The sequence below is a fragment of the Schistocerca piceifrons genome, chromosome 1 (assembly GCF_021461385.2).
Source record: "Schistocerca piceifrons isolate TAMUIC-IGC-003096 chromosome 1, iqSchPice1.1, whole genome shotgun sequence".
NCBI classification, from domain to species: Eukaryota; Metazoa; Arthropoda; class Insecta; order Orthoptera; family Acrididae; genus Schistocerca; species Schistocerca piceifrons.
In genome coordinates, this window is record NC_060138.1 from 598,123,015 (window position 1) to 598,141,428 (window position 18,414).

Below are 18,414 nucleotides of genomic sequence, written 5' to 3' on the forward strand. Positions count from 1 at the left end.
TGAAGACCGTTCGTGAATGTTCTGCAAGCTGTCATCCCCACACTGTCCAGGCGTGGCACGTCCACACAGCCCCTGGGCATTCCATGAGGATCTGCTGCAGTCTTTTGTTTGTTTCACGGCAGGAGACCAGGGCCTGTCCTTCACGACAAACGTCGTACTGGATCCTGCAGTCGGCTACATTCACATAAGCGCACAAATGGCTCTCCACGAGAGGTGTAGAGCCGCCCTGTGCTACAAAAACATTCAGTAACAGACAAGAGCTACTTATCTTCCCCGCTGCAATGCGCCAACGCCACTTACTGACCTGCAGCACCGGCATTACGTCTCAGTGATGAGGTGCATCAGGGGTTCACCACAGCATGCCGATGAGACTGGACGCCCGATAACACTACGAAGCACCAACTTCTCTCTGTGCCTTCATCCTGACAATAAAATTCCATTGCAGATATCATTGTGCTACTGACGCTCCGGAGTTAGTATCTTACCACTTCCACGCCACCACTCGGCTCCCTGACCCATAGTGGCCGTGGACAACCCGGTTTGTTGCAGCTTATAAAAGACAGGACTGGTACTGTTAATACTTCCACACTAAAGATGAGTTTAGTTATGTTTAATCACTGAACACGGAGGAAATGAATTGTGATTCTCTTCACATAAAAAGTGTTTATCGCATTATTAAGAGAAATTGCAATGTAACATTCGATTTCATTTCAGTTTGTATGAGTAGTTCGGGCTTGCACAACCTAACATAGCCGTAGCAACAGCATTTACTAGCGCAAATTTTGTTGTCAGTGGAACTAGGCACACGGTTAATTGGTAATCATTCGCACATGTTCATCAGGACAGACTTCATTACAGATCAATTATCGCAGATGTTAAGCTCATCGCAGCTTTTTGTTCAGCTGCAGGCATATACTTCCGTACAGTTTGAAGGTTACTAGAGAACTCTCTCGCGCACAGCGATCAGCTGTACTGTTTTCTATACAAAAAAAATTTCTTGTAGTAAAAAATTCCTATCCGACGACAAATATGAAGTCAACACGTTTATCACTATTTCTGACTTTATCATTTTGTTGACTATGTTTCCACAGTAAAGATGTTACATACATTTTGTAGTTCACTACTTGGTGACAGAGACCACTAAGCTATATCGAACAGCACTACACACCTGATATGTAGGAAATATTTATAACTGCTGTTTCATTAATTTTTTAGGTGTTGAATGTTAATACGAGGTAATTTAGGGTGTTAGTTGATTAGAAACAACGGTCGTAAGTGATTGGATAAACCACGTGCAGACGAGTGCTGTAGATGGTTCATGCAATAATTATTTCCTTTGTTCTGGCAGTGTTTACCTCAAGAATCAAGAAGCAATGATTATATGAGGAAGTAAAATAATTGAGGTACAGAGGCAGGGGGATTTTGTATTACGCTCGAGCTTTTAAATTGCTCACAAATATTTTTGCGCCACCATCATGACTTGCGTACTTTGTTTGAGTAGAGCGCATTTTTTTCTCCAATAGTGCACGGGGTCATGCAGTTTGTGTAAACTATCCAAGATGGCGATTTCCCAGAAACTTCGCTCGGTGGAAAGAGAGTCAAAATATGCGAACACGTACCTCAGGTTATCCAAAGATACTCGATCGTTTATGAGAAAAGTAAGGTAAAGGTTTTCTTCGTAATTTAGATGCCTTTTAGAGCGCGACAGCTTCAACCGAAGTTGTAGCACACTGACTAGCGTCGCGACCTCTGACTTTTGCTCCCTATGTTCAAAAACTATTTTTATTTTATTTTATTATACTTTATTCAGTTATCTACCCATGTCCGTAAAAGGTTACTACACGAAAGTTTCTTATGAACTCTGGGGATGCAAGAGCTTTATTTTAATTGTAAAATTACAACTGGGTTTCACAATAAATGTCATACATTTGTTACATGACATATGTATGTATTGTATTTTCAGGGATTACAATATTTTTCAGTTCTCGTGCTCTTATATTTCATTCTTATAGCAGTTCTTACATAATTATTATGTTTATTCTTCAGGAAGATTTGATGCATTCCCTTGAATGATAGAAACCAATTGTAGAAAAATTCGAACATAGAAATTTCGAACATCACGAGCATGGCGCCAAGGCACGTTTTCTTCGTGGGGATCTCACTCGGGAAAGAAACTTCGTTAACATTTCTGAAGATTTCACGTTTTGGCAATAATTTCTCGGAAAATCACTGGTAACGGATCACTTTAGCCAAAACTGGTGTTTGCAATTGATCATGAATCAACATACAGTACAGGAAGTTCACCGAACACGATTAACAAATTGTTTTCTCTTTCGTTTATTTTATTATAGGAATGCGTGGTGTCTGTCCTTTCGGACATGAATCCACAACCTTCAGTGCGGACCCACATTTACGTTTGGTCTTCTAGGGAACCTAAAATCAGTGAACATGGAGAAAATGGACGTGGACTGTGGGAGTGTGGGTCGGCCAGGGAGCCGGCCTTCGCAAAAACACTGTGTTCAGGTGGTGCAGTGGTTAATGTAACTGCCTAGTATGCAGGAGATCCCCAGCCGGGCACATTTTTTCACTAGTCGTCACTGACTCCGCATAAAGTTTTGATGCAGCTGGTATCATTAGTTCCTTTCCTTTCTTTTCTCCCGCTCCACCTTCAAATTACGTAATATTTATTTGTTTTTACTCCTTAAATTCGTTCACCAGAGACACCATCACTAAAAGAATGAGGACAACGTTATTTCAAAATACAGTGGAAAACATTCGCGTAGTCATCTTCAACGGACAAGGGTAGATAAATGAGAAAGGAAAATAAAAACCATAATCGGATTTCGAACATTGGGCGCTAAAGTGTGAAGATACGATGCTACACACCGTGCCACTGCTCCAGTTGAACTACACTCATGCTCATAAATTAAGGATAATGCTGATACATGGTGAAACAACGCTCTGGTGGGCGGTTTGCGGGTATAAATCACCTCGGGGTATGTCCATGCGGTGCATTTGACCTGCAATCGTCGCACGATGGCGTTGGCAGCAGTCCACATACGCAGAGGTGTGTTAGTGCATGTCAGAGTACGGTGTAGCGAGTAAGTGTGCAGACGTTCTCAGACATGCTAATGATGACTGTGTGTTGAAAATTGCTAAAAGAACACATGTTTATGACGCTATGAGGGGTAGAATACTAGGGCGACTGCAGGCTGGTCAAAGACAGCAGGTCGTACCACGGGCCCACCGTGTGCCACAAAGTGTGAGCTCACGATTATGACAACGATTCCAGTAGACAGGAAACGTGTCCAGGCGCTACAGTACGGGACGTACACAGTGTGCAACACCACAAGAAGACCGATATCTCACCATCAGTGCATGCAGACGGCCACGGAGTACTGCAGGTAGTCTTGCTCGGGACCTTACCACAGCCACTGGAACAGTTGTCTCCAGACACAGTCTACAGACGACTGAACAGACATGGTTTGTTCGCCCGGAGACCTGCAAGGTGCATTCCACTGACCCCTGGTCACAGGAGAGCCCATAATCCCTAGTGTCAAGAACACAGTACATGGTCATTGGAACAGGGGTCCCAGTTTATGTTCACGGACGAGTCCAGGTATAGCCTGAACAGTGATTCTCGCCGGGTTTTCATCTGGCTTGAACCAGGAACCAGATACTAACCCCTTATGTCCTTGAAAGGGACCTGAATGGTGGTTGTGGTTTGAAGGCGTGGGGTGGGATTATGATTGGTGGACGTACACCCCTGCATGTCTTTTACAGAGAAACTGTAACAGGTCAGGTGTATCGGGACGTTCTTTTGCACCAGTATGTCCGCCTTTTCAGGTGTGCAGTGGGTCGCACCTTCCTCCTGTTGGATAATAACGCACGGCCCCTCTGATCTGCCAACGTGAAACAGAAGGTATCAGGCGAATGGAGTGGCCTGCCTGTTCTCCAAAACTAAAACCCACGAGCACGTCTGGGATGCTCTCGGTCAACGTATCTCGCTGCACGCCTTGAAACTCCTACGACACTTCAGGAGCTCGGACAGGCACTGGAGCAAGAATGGGAGGTTATACCCCAGCAGCTGCTCGACCACCTGATCCAGAGTATGCCAACCCGTTGTGCTGCCTGTGTACGTGTGCACGGTGATCATATCCCATACTGATGTTGGGGTACATGTGCAGGAAACAATGGGGTTTTGTAGCACATATGTTTCAGGACGGTTTTCTCAACTTATCAACAATACCGTGGACTTACAGATCTGTGTCGTTTGTGTTCCCTATGTGCCTATGCTATTAGTAGTTTTGTGTAGTATTGTATTCTATTGTATGTTAACCGGGGACCTAGAAACGACGGAGAGGCTCCATCCCAGCCGCAGCCGCAGTGGTCCATAACCCCACGACGACTACCGCAGTCCACTTCACCCCTCCGCCGCCCCACACCGAACCCAGGGTTATTGTGCGGTTTGGTCCCCGGTGGACCCCCCAGGAAACGACTCACACCAGACGAGTGTAACTCCTATGTTTGCGTGGTAGAGTAATGGTGGTGTACGTGTACGTGGAGAACTTGTTTGTGCAGCAATCGCCGACATAGTGTAACTGAGGCGGAATAAGGGGAACCAGCCCGCATTCGCCGAGGCAGATGGAAAACCGCCTAAAAACCACCCACAGACTGGGGGATTCGTGCCGGGGACCAGGCGCACCTTCCCGCCCGGAAAGCCGTGCGTTAGACCGCACGGGCAACCGGGAGGGTCAGTTTTGTATAGTGCCACGTTGTGTGGCACCACATTCTACAATTATCTTTAATTTATGAGCATGAGTGTATATACACACTAAAAGACACGTACAGCACTTCGAAATTTTTTACAGTCGTTTTCGCACAGCCTGTCGAGTACCTACGGACAAGTCGAGACACCGTGTTCACTTATTTTGACCCCTCCTACACTGAGCGAAGTTTCGGCTTATGGCACTTGCCGTGTTCTCCTCGTCACTCTGTCAGTACGTAGGAGGGTTTCGCTGTGGGCGCATTGTCGTATCACGGTAAGATGTGTAGAGAGAACAGTGGGGGACGCCGTCGAGGCGGGCAGCTGCAGGCGCATAACACATGACCGCGCGGTGCCTCAGGAGCTCGACGCTGAAGAGCGTGCGCAGCCTGATGCGGCTGGGCAAGCAGCGGCCGTCGCGGCACGACTCTGACGGCGAGGAGGGCGGCGAGGCGCGCCAGCGGTTGCTGTCGGGCGGCGACTCTGCGGGCGACGCGCGCTCCCTGGGCGGCCTGTCGCGGTCGCGCTCGCGGCCCGGCAGCCAGACCTCGCTGTCCTCGGGGCCCGCAGACGCAGACGCCGACGCGCCCACCAGCCCCGCCGCGCCGCCGCCGGACCAGCGCCGGCCCTCCCTCTCCGCAGTGGGCTCCCCCACCCAGGTACTGCCAGCAGCCTCTCTCCACACTGTACCTTCACTAGCGAATTTCAATCCTCCGTCGCTTCCCACATCTCTTGAGAAGCACACCTGACAAAAAAAATTTGAGAAAATGAAACGTCTACAGCCGTCCTTATATTGTAGCAACCAGTTTCGGCGCTTCAGTAGCTACGGAAACCATCTGAAAACATTCGTGTCAGCATTCCAACCACTGAGTGATTGGAATGATGACACCAAAGTTTTCAGATAGCCTGCCTAACCAGGTATGTTGGCCACTGATGCGCCATATATACAGGGTGGTCCCTTGATCGTGACCGGCCCAAAAATCTCGCGAAATAAGCGTCAAACGAAGAAACTACAAAGGCGAAACTTGTCTAGCTTGTAGGGGGAAACCAGATGGCGCTATGGTTGGCCCGCTAGATGGCGCTGCCATAGGTCAAACGGAAACCAACTGCATTTTTTAAAATAGGAATCCCCAGTTTTTATTACATATTCGTGTAGTACGTAAAGAATATGAATGTTTTAGTTGGACCACTTTTTTCGCTTCGTGATAGATGGTGCTGTAATAGTCACAAACATATGGCTCACAATTTTAGACGAACAGTTGGTAACAGGTAGGTTTTTTAAATTAAAATACAGAACGTAGCTACGTTTGAACATTTTATTTCGGTTGTTCCAACGTGATACATGTACCTTTGTGAACTTATCATTTCTGAGAACGCACGCTGTTACAGCGTGATTACCTGTAAATACCACATTAATGCAATAAATGCTCAAAATGATGTCCGTCAACCTCAGTGCATTTGGCAGTACGAGTAACGACATTCCTCTCAACAGCGAGTAGTTCTCCTTCCGTAATATTCGCACATGCATTGACAATGCGCTGATGCATGTTGTCAGCCGTTGTCGGTGGATCACGATAGAAATATCCTTCAACTTTCCCCGCAGAAAGAAATCCGGCGACGTCAGATCCGGTGAATGTGCGGGCCATGGTATGGTGCTTCGACGACCAATTCACCTGTCATGAAATATTCTATTCAATACCGCTTCAACCGCACGCGAGCTATGTGCCGGACATCATATTGGAAGTACATCGCTATCCTGTCATGCAGTGAAACATCTTGTAGTAACATCGGTAGAACATTACGTAGGAAATCACCATACATTGCACCATTTAGATTGCCACCAATAAAATGGGGGCCAATTATCCTTCCTCCCACAATACCGCACCATACATTAACCCGCCAAGGTCGCTGATGTTCCACTTGTCGCAGCCATCGTGGATTTTCCGTTGTCCATTAGCGCATATTATGGCGGTTTAGGTTACCACTGTTGGTGAATGACGCTTCGTCGCTAAATCGAACGCGTGCAAAAAATCTGTCATCGTCCCGTAATTTCTCTTGTGCCCAGTGGTAGAACTGTACACGACGTTCAAAGTCGTCGCCATGCAATTCCTGGTGCATAGAAATATGGTACGGGTGCAATCGATGTTGTGTAGCATTCTCAACACCGACGTTTTTGAGATACCCGATTCTCACGCAATTTGTCTGCTGCTGATGTGCGGATTAGCCGCGGCAGCAGCTAAAACACCTACTTGGGCATCATCATTTGTTGCAGGTCGTGGTTGACGTTTCACATGTGGCTGAACATTTCCTGTTTCCTTAAATAACCTACTATCCAGCGAACGGTCCGGACACTTGGATGATCTCGTCCAGGATACCGAGCAGCATACATAGCACACGCCCGTTGGGCATTTTGATCACAATAGCCATACATCAACACGATATCGACCTTTTCCGCAATTGGTAAACGGTCCATTTTAACACGGGTAATGTATCACGAAGCAAATACCGTCGGCACTGGCGGAATGTTACGTGATACCACGTACTTACACGTTTGTGACTATTACAGCGCCAACTATCACAAAGCGAAAAAAGTGGTAAAACTAAAACCTATGGCAGCGCCATCTAGAGGGCCAACCATAGCGCCATCTGGTTTCCCCCTTCGAGCTAGACAAGTTTTGTTCTTTGTAGTTTTTTCGTTTGATGCTTATTTCTTGAGATATTTGGCCTGGTCAGTATCAATGGACCACCCTGTATAGGGTTCGTGTCAACCTCTTCAGCATCAACTACAGCCTGAAGATGACGCACTGAAACCCCGAAACTAGTTGCTACAAAATAAAGTCATAAGGTCGGCTGTAAGCGTTCCGTTTTCTCTCCTGTCAAAATGGTGGACATACAGAAACTCGATAAAAAAATTGTCACCTCCAAGAGACATCTCACTAACACCGTGTAAGACCGACTCTACCCTTGAAAATGACCTCAGTTTGGCGAGGAAGAGAGTCTACAAGTTTCTTCGCACATCACATATCCTCCTGAACCCACTCGCTGTTGAACAGATATTGTACTGCTATTGAATTGTGCGCATACTGAGTCCTACGTTGCACACGCTGTTCCTGGTAGTTCCATACTTTTTCCTTGGGACTACACAGTGTGTCCCAGTCCCGTTAGGACTGCTTTTGTGAAAATCCAAACTGAAATGCAATTTTGTGGTGAGATGCAGCGTTACGATCCTTGAAGTTGCAGCAGACCTGTGTAGAATCTCAAAGAGCAGCAGGCGTCCTGGCCGCGAATGTAGCAGTGCGTGTCTGACACTCGTCGGAAAATGACGATGGAGCAACCAGGCAACATCAAATTTCGTGTTAAGTAAGGTAAGTCATCCATTGAAACATTTCGTGGTACCTCTTGTTTAAGTCATTCAAATGTCTTCCGGTGGTATGCTGTATTTCGTGACGGCAGGGGGAACGTTAAGGAGACACGACGAGCGTCAAAGGTACGAAACCGTGCAAAAAAATAGCTGAAGTCATGGCATCGGCTACACGTGTTTCTGCACGACTCATCGAGGAAGTGTCAGGAACACCGGAAATAATAGTGTACAGAATTTTGACTGAGAATTTGGACAACACGAAAAGTCTGAATGCGGTTAGGGCCGCACGCACTTTCAGGCGACGACAAACATGGCAGAGTCCAACATTGCAAAGACAGCTTAAAGGCAACCCAAAGTGATCGTAATTTGACGAAATCGATTGTAACTGACAATGAGACATTGCGTTTCTAATACGTGCCCCTTACAAAACGGCTGAGTGCAGCCTGGCTGAGCCCACAGAAGCCGGAGCCAAAGCAAAGGCGCCCGCAGAAGAATCGTGCTAACCGTTTTCTTCTATTCCAAAGGTATCATTCACAAGAATTTTGTACCAGAAGGTCAAACCGTTAATTCTAAGTATTATCTCGGGGTCCTCCATCGTTTGTGCGCGAGAATTCCCCGAATTCGAGACGAATACCGAGAGGTCGGCTCCTGATCGCTCCACCACGACAGCGCCCAGCCCACAAAGTGAAGATCATGGACGAGATTTTGGTTATGGAACGGATCACACACCTGTATTACCCACCTTATTCACCACGTTTTCCCCAGACGACTTCTGTTTCTTCCCCATATTGATGTTGGCAATGAAAGAGGGTTGTCCAGAAAGTAAGTTCCGATAGGTCGCGAAATGGAAACCACATTGAAAACCAGAAACGTTTTATTTGCAACAGTTAGGTAAACCATCCACCAACTTTCTACATAGTCGCCGCTCCAACATCGAGTTTTGTCGTAGTGTTGTATAAACTTTCCAATATCCTCATCTTAGAAAGCAGCCACCTGTACTTTCGGCCAGTTATCTGCACTGGTCTGCAACTCGTTGTCTGTGAAAAAATTTTGTCTTCATAGCCATCGGTTTTGTGAGCAGAGCAGGGGGAGACAATTACGGACGGTATTGTGGGTGATCAAACACTTCTCATCGGAAATGCTGAAGCAGCATCTTAATTGCCCCTCCAGTGTGCGCCAGAGAATTGGCGCGAAGAAGGAACTGCTCGACAGTTGTGATATGTGGGCTGCATGACACAGGCGAATTCTCTAACCAGGCCCGCATACTTGTTCGGGAGACGTTATACCCTAGGCGTCTTTACGTGCTCACTGTTCACTCAAAACTGAAAAGAGCGACGCGACACGATCGACGGGCGTACTAGAGACATTGCCCAGCACATCTGTGCAAAGCTTAACCGGATTTTCCCAGTGGTTTCCATTTCGCGAGCGATCGGAACTTACTTTCTGGACAACCCTCGTTTACTAAAAGGCAAGCGAGATTAGGTTTTAAAGGCCCGTCTTACTAGAGACGGAGCGAAAGCTTGGAATGCTTCAGGGATGGGAAACGAAATCGGCCGTGCCCTTCCAAAGTAACATTCCAGAATTTGCCTGGAGCGATTTAGGAAAATCACGGGAAACTTAAATCTGGATGGCCAGATGCGAATTCGAAATTATATACTCTACAGATATTACGAAAAGAAAACCACACCTCTGTCAGCTCAGCATTTCGGCACTTTGAGCTCGCTCCGACCCATGTTTGATCTGTAAAGACGAACTCAGTCACACATATTGTTTGCAGCAATCAAATATCGAAAACCAGAGTGAGAAGCATAACGCACAAATGCAATAATTAGGCATAAAATGGAACTTGTACTTTTAAATTCGAGTAATGATTCTCAAATACACCAAATATTGACTTAATTGTACCAAGCTAAATTTAATTTACTTTTGTTGACTTCATAACTGGAGTTAGTTTCTTAAATGCGCATTTAAGTTTTCGGAGCTACGCAAAAGTTTTTATTTTACTGAAAATTACGTGCAGACATCAAATTCGCTCCTTCCATTCAACAATGAGATAGGCTGACGTTTTTCTTCGTTCCTTTCTCGTGAAATAGGACCCTGGGCAGACTAGATGTAATACTTGTTTACCGACCACCCAGTAAGTTACATTCGTTCCTTTCTAGTGAAATAGGACCCTGGGCAGACTAGATGTAATACTTGTTTACCGACCACCCAGTAAGTTACATTCGTTCCTTTCTCGTGAAATAGGACCCTGGGCAGACTAGATGTAATACTTGTTTACCGACCACCCAGTAAGTTACATGCTGAACATAGTGCGGACCTCAGAGTCCGTAGAATTATCGTCATTGCTTAGTATACAAACATCTCCAATACATTCATCATATTGCTTTGACTACATTTAAGAAAGTTAACAACATTTAGACCATATGCATGGTGCAATATGACCTTCTACGTAGCATGACACTGTGTAACTTAATCGAAGAACAGAGAAAAAAAGCAATCAGGGCCGGTTCGAGAACGTATTTCCACACAAGTGACGTGTCACTTGGCTCTTTCCCCACCTACCTCTTCTCGTGTGCTTTCCTATGTGTTAATTTTCGCCACTGAAGCGCCAAAGAAACTGGTATAGGCAAGCGTATTCAAATACAGAGATATGTAAACAGGCAGAATACGGCACTGCGTTCGGCATCTCACACGTAAGACAACAAGTGTCTGGCGCAGTTGTTAGGTCAGTTACTGCTGCTACAGTGGCAGGCTATCAAGATTTAAGTGAGTTTGAACGTGGTGGTTTAGTCGGTGCACGAGTGATGGGACACAGCATCTCCAAAGTAGCGATGAAGTGGGGATTTTCCCGTACGACATTTCACGAATGTACCGTGAATATCAAAAATTAGGTAAAACATCAAATCTCCGACATCGCAGCGACCGGAAAAAGATCCTGCAAGAATGGGACCAACGACGACTGAAGAGAATCATTCAACTTGACAGAAGTGCAACTCTTCCGCAGTTTGTTGCAGATTTCAATGCTGGGCCATCAACGAGCGTCAGCATGCGAACCATTCAACGAAACGTCATCAATATGGGCTTTTGGAATCGAAGGCTCACTCGTGTACCCTTGATGATTGCACGGCACAGAGCTTTACGCCTCGCCTGGGATCGTCAACACCAACACTGGACTGTTGATGATTCTAAACATGTTGCCTCGTCGGACGAGTCTCGTTTCAAATTGTATCGAAAGTATGGACGCGGACGGGTATGGAGACAACCTCATGAATCCATGCACCCTGGATGTCAGCGGAGGACTGTTCAAGCTGGTGGAGGCTCTGTGAAGTTATGTGGCTTGTGCATTTGGAGTGATATGGGACCCCTGATACGTCTAGACACAACTCTGACAGTACGCACGTAAGCATCCTGTCTGATCATTTGCATCCATTCATGTCCATTGTGCATTCCGATGGACTCGGGCAATTGCAGCAAGACGATGCTATACATCACACGTCCAGAATTGCTGCAGAGTGGCTCCAGGAACAATCTTCTGAGTTTAAACACTTCAGCTGGCCACCAAACTCCGTAGACATGAACATTATTGAGCATATCTGGGATGAGTTGCAACGTGCTGTTCAGAAGAGACCTCCGCCCACTCGTACTCTTACGGATTTATGGACAGCCCTGCAGGATTCATGTTGTCAATTCCCTCCGACACTATTTCAGACATTATTCGAGTCCATGCCACGTTGTGTTGCGGCACTTCTGCATGCTCGAGGGGGTCCTACACGATATTAGGCAGGTGTACCAGTTTCTTTGTCTCTTCAGTGTATGACACACCTTGTACACAAATTTAGCGCTTCAGTACAGAATCGGTTACAGTAAACAGTAACTGTAAGATAAAATTATTTGTACTTTATATCACTACCAATAAATCCCACCTCTCCTCACTCACACTGAACGTCTCCGAAGAACTTAGCCGCGCGGAGTAGCCGAGCGGTCTGAGGCGCCTTTTCACATTCCGCGCGGTTCCCCCCGTCGGAGGTTCGAGTCCTTCCTCGCGCATGGGTGTGTGTGTTGTTCTCAGGGTAAGTTGGTTTGAGTTAGATTAAGTAGTGTGGACGCTTAGGGACCGATGTCCTCAATAGTTTGGTCCCCTAAGACCTTAACACAAATTTCCAGTTTTCCGAAGAACTTACACCAATCGCAAACGTGACTCCGATAACCTTATAGTTTCCTCTCAAATTTTGGATACTGGTAAGCTGCCGTGCATTTATCTACACACCCCACAAACCTTGCACGTGCATACCCTCCACATTCTCCGCCGAAGAAATTTCAACCAGCTCTCCCTCCCAGAGAATGAAGTCCGTCCCGACACTTGCCCACCCTACCAACCCTAAACCAACCCCAGCCATCCCACCTCATCAGGCTCCCTTTCCCCCCCCCCCCTTTCCTACATTTCCCTAACTCTTTTTCCCTTGCACTTTTTTTCCTAACCCCTTTTCCCATCATATTATACCCTCACCGATATGTCCATCCACTCCACCCTTCTTGTTCCTGAACAGTCACTCCTACCAGTCGTCCATCCTTATACCGCTATCCTCCTGCACCTCTCAACGACCAGCCTTTTCTTCTCCGACAACCTACTACCCATCCCAGGGAATGTATTTCAGGTTTTGGTCACAGTGAAGGGTTTTTCATAAAGATCATTGTTTTATATATCGTGCTTTAGATGTACTCTTGCTGCTTTTCATTTTACCTTGTTATTATTACTGTTTTTAAATTAAACATGAAGAAAGCTATGTTTCTTACATAAGAGAGGTAATCGGAAAGTAAAGTCTGACTGGGTGCGGAATGGAAACCAAAGTGACAATCCGATGAAGCTTTGCACAGATGTGTTGGGCAGCGCCTGTAGTATGCCAATCCATCGCGTCACATCGCTCTTTTCAGTTCTGACCGCACAGTGAGCACGTAAAGATGCCTAGAAAATTGTGTCTCCCGCCAAGTACACTAGTGCCCAAAATTAAAGCAACAAACCAAAATTTTGCAAGATTGTTTTATTTTTCCAGAAAACAGTATAAACAGTTATAACAAAGTAGAAACAATATAAAGAATATGGAACGTAAACTTTCCACACACATTCCGACAACTGGTTACTGCGCTTAGTATGGGGTGTGACCACCTCTGGCAGCACTTCAGGCTTGCCAAACGACGGGGCATGCTGTGAATGATGCCATCAATCTCATGTTGAGGCAATAATGCCCATTCTTCCTGCAGCGCTGCTCGCAAGTCCAGGCGCGTGATTGGTGGATGCTGATGTGATGCAACCCGTCTCCCTTGTGCGTTCCAAATGGGCTCTATGCAATTCAAATCGGGAGAGCGAGCACACCATACCATGCGTGCAATATCTTCCGTTTCCTGGAAAACATCAACCACCCGTGCTCTATAAGATCGAGCATTATCGTGCAGCAATACGCAGTCTGGGCCAACAGACATTGCAAAAACCGCACGTGAGGTCTCAAGATCTCGTCACGGTACCTGACAGCAGTTAAACCTTGCCGATTTAATCGTACACGTTCATGAAGAGGTGTTCGAATGGTCAACAAAATCCCTGCCCACAACGTTAGGAATCCTCCTCGATATGGGTCTCTCTCCACAATGTTTGAGTCCAGAAATCGTGTTTCACGTTACCTCCAGATGCTGTCCAGACCAAATCGGGACTCACCTGTGAAAAGAACATTGGCCCACTCTTCCAATCGCCCATGTGGCATGTTGACGGCACCACTCTAGACGTTCTCTTCTGTGAAGACTCACCAGAGGAACACATACAGCATGTCTGCGACAATAAAGGTCACTCTGTCAAAGCCTTCTGCACACTGTTTGCCTCGATAAAACACGTCCAGTGGATGCTGCGAGGTCAGATGCCAGTTGCCGTGCAGTACTAAGGCGGTACCGTCGTGTTCTTACAGCTAGATAACGGTCTTCTCTTTCTGGTGTTCCTCGTAGTCGGTCCCGTCCTGGTCTTCGGGATATAGTTTCGGTCTCCATAAAGTGTCACCATATCGAAAAAACAACAGAACGATTCACATTAAGCCATTGGGCCACATCAGATTGCGACTGTTCTGCTTCCATTCTTCCCGTGGCCCTCCATCACAGAGAGCCTGGCAGGCGTCTTCTCTGTCCCCTATTGCACCGTCCGTGACAGTGTACACAGCGACTCCGTTTGACAGGTGCCCTGACGTCATCGATGGCTTGGTTTTCCGTTGATCGGAATGGCATCTTACATTCAGGACACGATCATAAGGACATCTGTTGACTTGAAACTTTCCTGGCAGATTAAAACTGTGTGCCGAGCCGAGACTCGAGCTCTGGACCTTTGCCTGTCACGGGCAAGTACTCTACCAACTGAGCTACACAAGCAAGATTTAATTCGGCCACTACCTCGTTCCTACGTTCCAAACTTCGCTCAGTTAGTACACGTGCCCGCGAAAGGCAAAGGGCCCGAGTTCGAGTCTCGGTCCGGCACACAGTATTAATCTGCCAGGTAAGTTTCATGTCAGCGCACACTCCGCTGCAGAGTGAAAATTTCATTCTGGAAACATCCCCCAGGCATTCTGGAAACATCCCCCAGGCTAAGCCATGTCTCCACAGTATCCTTTCTTCCAGGAGTGCTAGTTCTGCAAGGTATGGAGGAGAGCTTCTGCGAAGTTTGGAAGCTAGGAGACGAGGTACTGGCGGAATTAAATCTGTGAGGACGGGTCGTGAGACGTGCTTGAGTAGCTCAGTTGGTAGAGCACGTGCCCGTGAAAGGCAAAGGTCCCGAGTTCGAGTCTCGGTCCGGCACACAGTTTTAATCTGCCAGGAAAGTTTCATATCAGCGCACACTCCGCTGCAGAGTGAAAATTTCATTCTAGAAACATGTGTTGACAATTTGTACGATTATATCGTGAATTAGACACAGGACGGGGAAATAGTGGTATCTTGCTTTAATTTTGGTCACCATTTTATGAGGACCTGGCGAGAGACTTCGCCTGATATCCTGTAGCCCACATAACGTAATTATCATGCGTTTTCTTGTTCATGACAATCTCTGACTCACTATGTAGGGGCAAAGAAGAAGTTCCTGCAGCGTTTTACGTGGAAAGTGTGTGGCCAATACAGCCCGTAATTGGCTTCCCCTGAGTTTCATCTCTGCTCACATGATCCGCTGGTTATGAAGACAACACTTTGGCACCGACAGCGGGCTGTAGACCAGCGTAGATAATTAGCGGAAAGCACAGGCGGCTGCCTTCTATGACGAGGATGCGGGAAAGTTAGTACAACGCTATGACAAGTGTGTAAGTCACAACGACGACTATGTAGAGAAGTAGCTGGGAGATGTAGCTAACTGATGCAAATAACCGGCCGGGGTGGCCAAGCGGTTCTAGGCGCTACAGTCTGGAACCGCGCGATCGCTACGGTCTCAGGTTCGATTCCTGCCTCGGGCATGGATGTGTGTGATGTCCTTAGGTTAGTTAGGTTTAAGTAGTTCTAAGTTCTAGGGGACTGATGACCTCAGAAATTAAGTCCCATAGTGCTCAGCCATTTGATTTTGTTGCGAATAAAACATTTTTTATTTTCACAGTGGTTCCCATTTCGCGACTAATCGGACCTTACTTTCCGAATAGCCCTCGTATATAAAAAACATCCACAACTATCACCTTTACAAAAATTTTTAAATCGCTTGTAAATATCTCACCTTTATGTTAGTGTTTTTTCATCTCAGCTAATTTCACTTGTCATTTGTCTGAAGAGCGGGTTTAATGTACCGCTAACAGCCTCCCCACCTCCCTGCCTAGCCTATAGGGAGTGAGAGTGATAAAATAACAATAAAGAAAAAACAACCAATATACCAGCATCTGTCCCGCCTGTTTCAGTATTTTGTGTTCGACTTCCACTAATCTCCAATGAAGCTCTCCTATAAAATAATATCGATAACTTGCTTCCCTGCGTCTAATTGTAGCTCAGAGGCGTTAGTTGTCAACTGAGAGCGGCTCCACTTGGACATTTCTTTTTACTCGGCGCTTTTTTGTACAAAAAGGAAGTGCGAGTAGTAAGAAATGGTCAAGTGGAGTGTCTCCGCTCCCACATCTTTGCACTGAGAGCAGACGGGAGTCGGGATGAAAGGACAATCACAGACGGAGACACTGTCAAAGGAAGAGGATCTCGGGAGAGAATAGGGCCGCCGCAGCGGCAACTGAGGCGGGACTTTAGTGCTGGCGCGGCGCGGCGGTAAGCCGGTGTGACGTACGGTTTCTGGCGCAGGGTGCGGCCAGGTCCCGGCCTCGGACGCCGCTGGTAAGCGCGTCGCCGCACGCGGCCGCGCTCAAGGCGCAGGACTTCCAGCTGTGCGTCACCGTCATAGAGGCCCGCCAGCTCGCCGGCCTCAACATGGACCCCGTCGTCTGCGTGCAGGTCGGCGACCAGCGCAAGTACACCAGCGTCAAGGAATCCACCAACTGCCCCTACTACAATGAGGTACGTCGCCTCTCCAGCAGCTGCTTTTCTTCTGTGGTGACTCATCACCCTTCCAGATTAGCACCTTCAATCCTTCTCTTACATCGGCTCACGAACTATGCTCACCAGTAGTTATACAGCGTAGGCCTCACCCGTAAAACACTAACAATAATAACTTTATAGTTCGATTTAACAGGTTCACGCCGGCTCTGGGAATTGAGTTTCTCGTTGCGGAGCAGCAAGCGTGTTCATGCTTTCCTCCATGTGGCAGGAATGCTTTTCCTGTTTCTCACCTTAGCATAACGATCGTACTCAAACGCCCTAGGCTACTATTTCAGTATTAAGTTTTCAGTATTAAGTTCGTGCATACCTTCATAGCATTCTTCCGTAAGTTTAATAAACACAAAAGATACACATAACAGAGACTTCAGTCATCAACAATATACACTACTGGCCATTAAAATCGCTACACCAAGAAGAAATGCAAATGATAAACGGGTATTCATTGGACAAATATATTATACTAGAACTGACATGTGGTTACAGTTTCACGCAATTTGGATCCATAGATCCTGAGTAATCAGTACCCAGAATAAACACCTCTAGCCGTAATAACGGCCTTGATACGCCTTGGCATTGAGTGAGAGCTTGGATGGCGTGTACAGGTACAGCTGCCCATGCAGCTTCAACACGATACCACAGTTCATCAAGAGTAGTGACTGGCGTATTGTGACGAGCCAGTTGCTCGGCCTCCATTGACCAGACGTTTTCAATTGGTGAGAGATCTGGAGAATGTGCTGGCCAGGGCAGCAGTCGAACTTTCTCTGTGTCCAGAAAGGCCTGTACAGGACCTGCAACATGCGGTCGTGCATTATCCAGCTGAAATGTAGGGTTTCGCAGGGATCGAATGAAGGGTAGAGCCACGGGTCGTAACACATCTGAAATGTAACGTCCACTGTTCAAAGTGCCGTCAATGCGAACAAGAGGTGACCGAGACGAGTAACCAATGGCACCCCATACCATCACGCCGGGTGATACGCCAGTATGGCGATGACGAATACACGCTTCTTATATGCGTTCACCGCGATGTCTCCAAACACGGATGCGACCATCATGATGCTGTAAACAGAACCTGGATTCATCCGAAAAAATGACGCTTTGCCATCCGTGCATCCAGGTTCGTCGTTGAGTACACCATCGCAGGAGCTCCTGTCTATAAAGCACCGTCAAGGGTAACCGCAGCCATGATCTCCGAGCTGATAGTCCACGCTGCTGCAAACGTCGTCGAACCGTTAGTGCAGCCGACCGGTGTGGCCAAGCGGTTCTAGTCGATTCAGTCTGGAACTCCGCGACCGCTACGGTGGCAGGTTCGAATCCTGCCTCGGGCACGGATGTGTGTGATGTCTTTAGGCTGGTTAGGTTTAAGTAGTTCTAAGTTCTAGGGGACTGATGACCTAAGATGTTAGATCCCATAGTGCTCAGAGCCTTTTTTTTTTTTTGAACGTTCGTACAGATGATTGTTGTCTTGCAAACGTCCCCATCTGTTGACTCAGGGATCGAGACGTGGCTGCACGATCCGTTACAGCCATGCGCATAAGATGCCAGTCATCTCGACTGCTAGTGATACGAGGCCGTTGGGATCCAACACGGCGTTCCGTATAACCCTCCTGAAACCACCGATTCTATATTCTGCTAACAGTCATTGGATCTCGACCAACGCGAGCAGCAATGTCGCGATACGGTATACCGCAATCGCGATAGGCTACAATGTGACCTTTATCAAAGTCGGAAACGTGATGGTACGCAT

At 47.0% G+C, this 18,414-nt stretch overlaps 1 protein-coding gene across 1 annotated transcript in view; it reads left to right on the forward strand.

The window, feature by feature from the left end:
* LOC124755559 (otoferlin-like) overlaps positions 1-18,414 on the forward strand; it is a 461,140-nt gene that overhangs the window by 150,499 nt on the left and 292,227 nt on the right. Inside the window, exons 6-7 of the mRNA XM_047249045.1 lie at positions 5,127-5,367; positions 16,416-16,628. Coding sequence (XP_047105001.1) covers positions 5,127-5,367; positions 16,416-16,628 — 454 coding nt within the window. The remainder of the gene's footprint in view (positions 1-5,126; positions 5,368-16,415; positions 16,629-18,414) is intronic.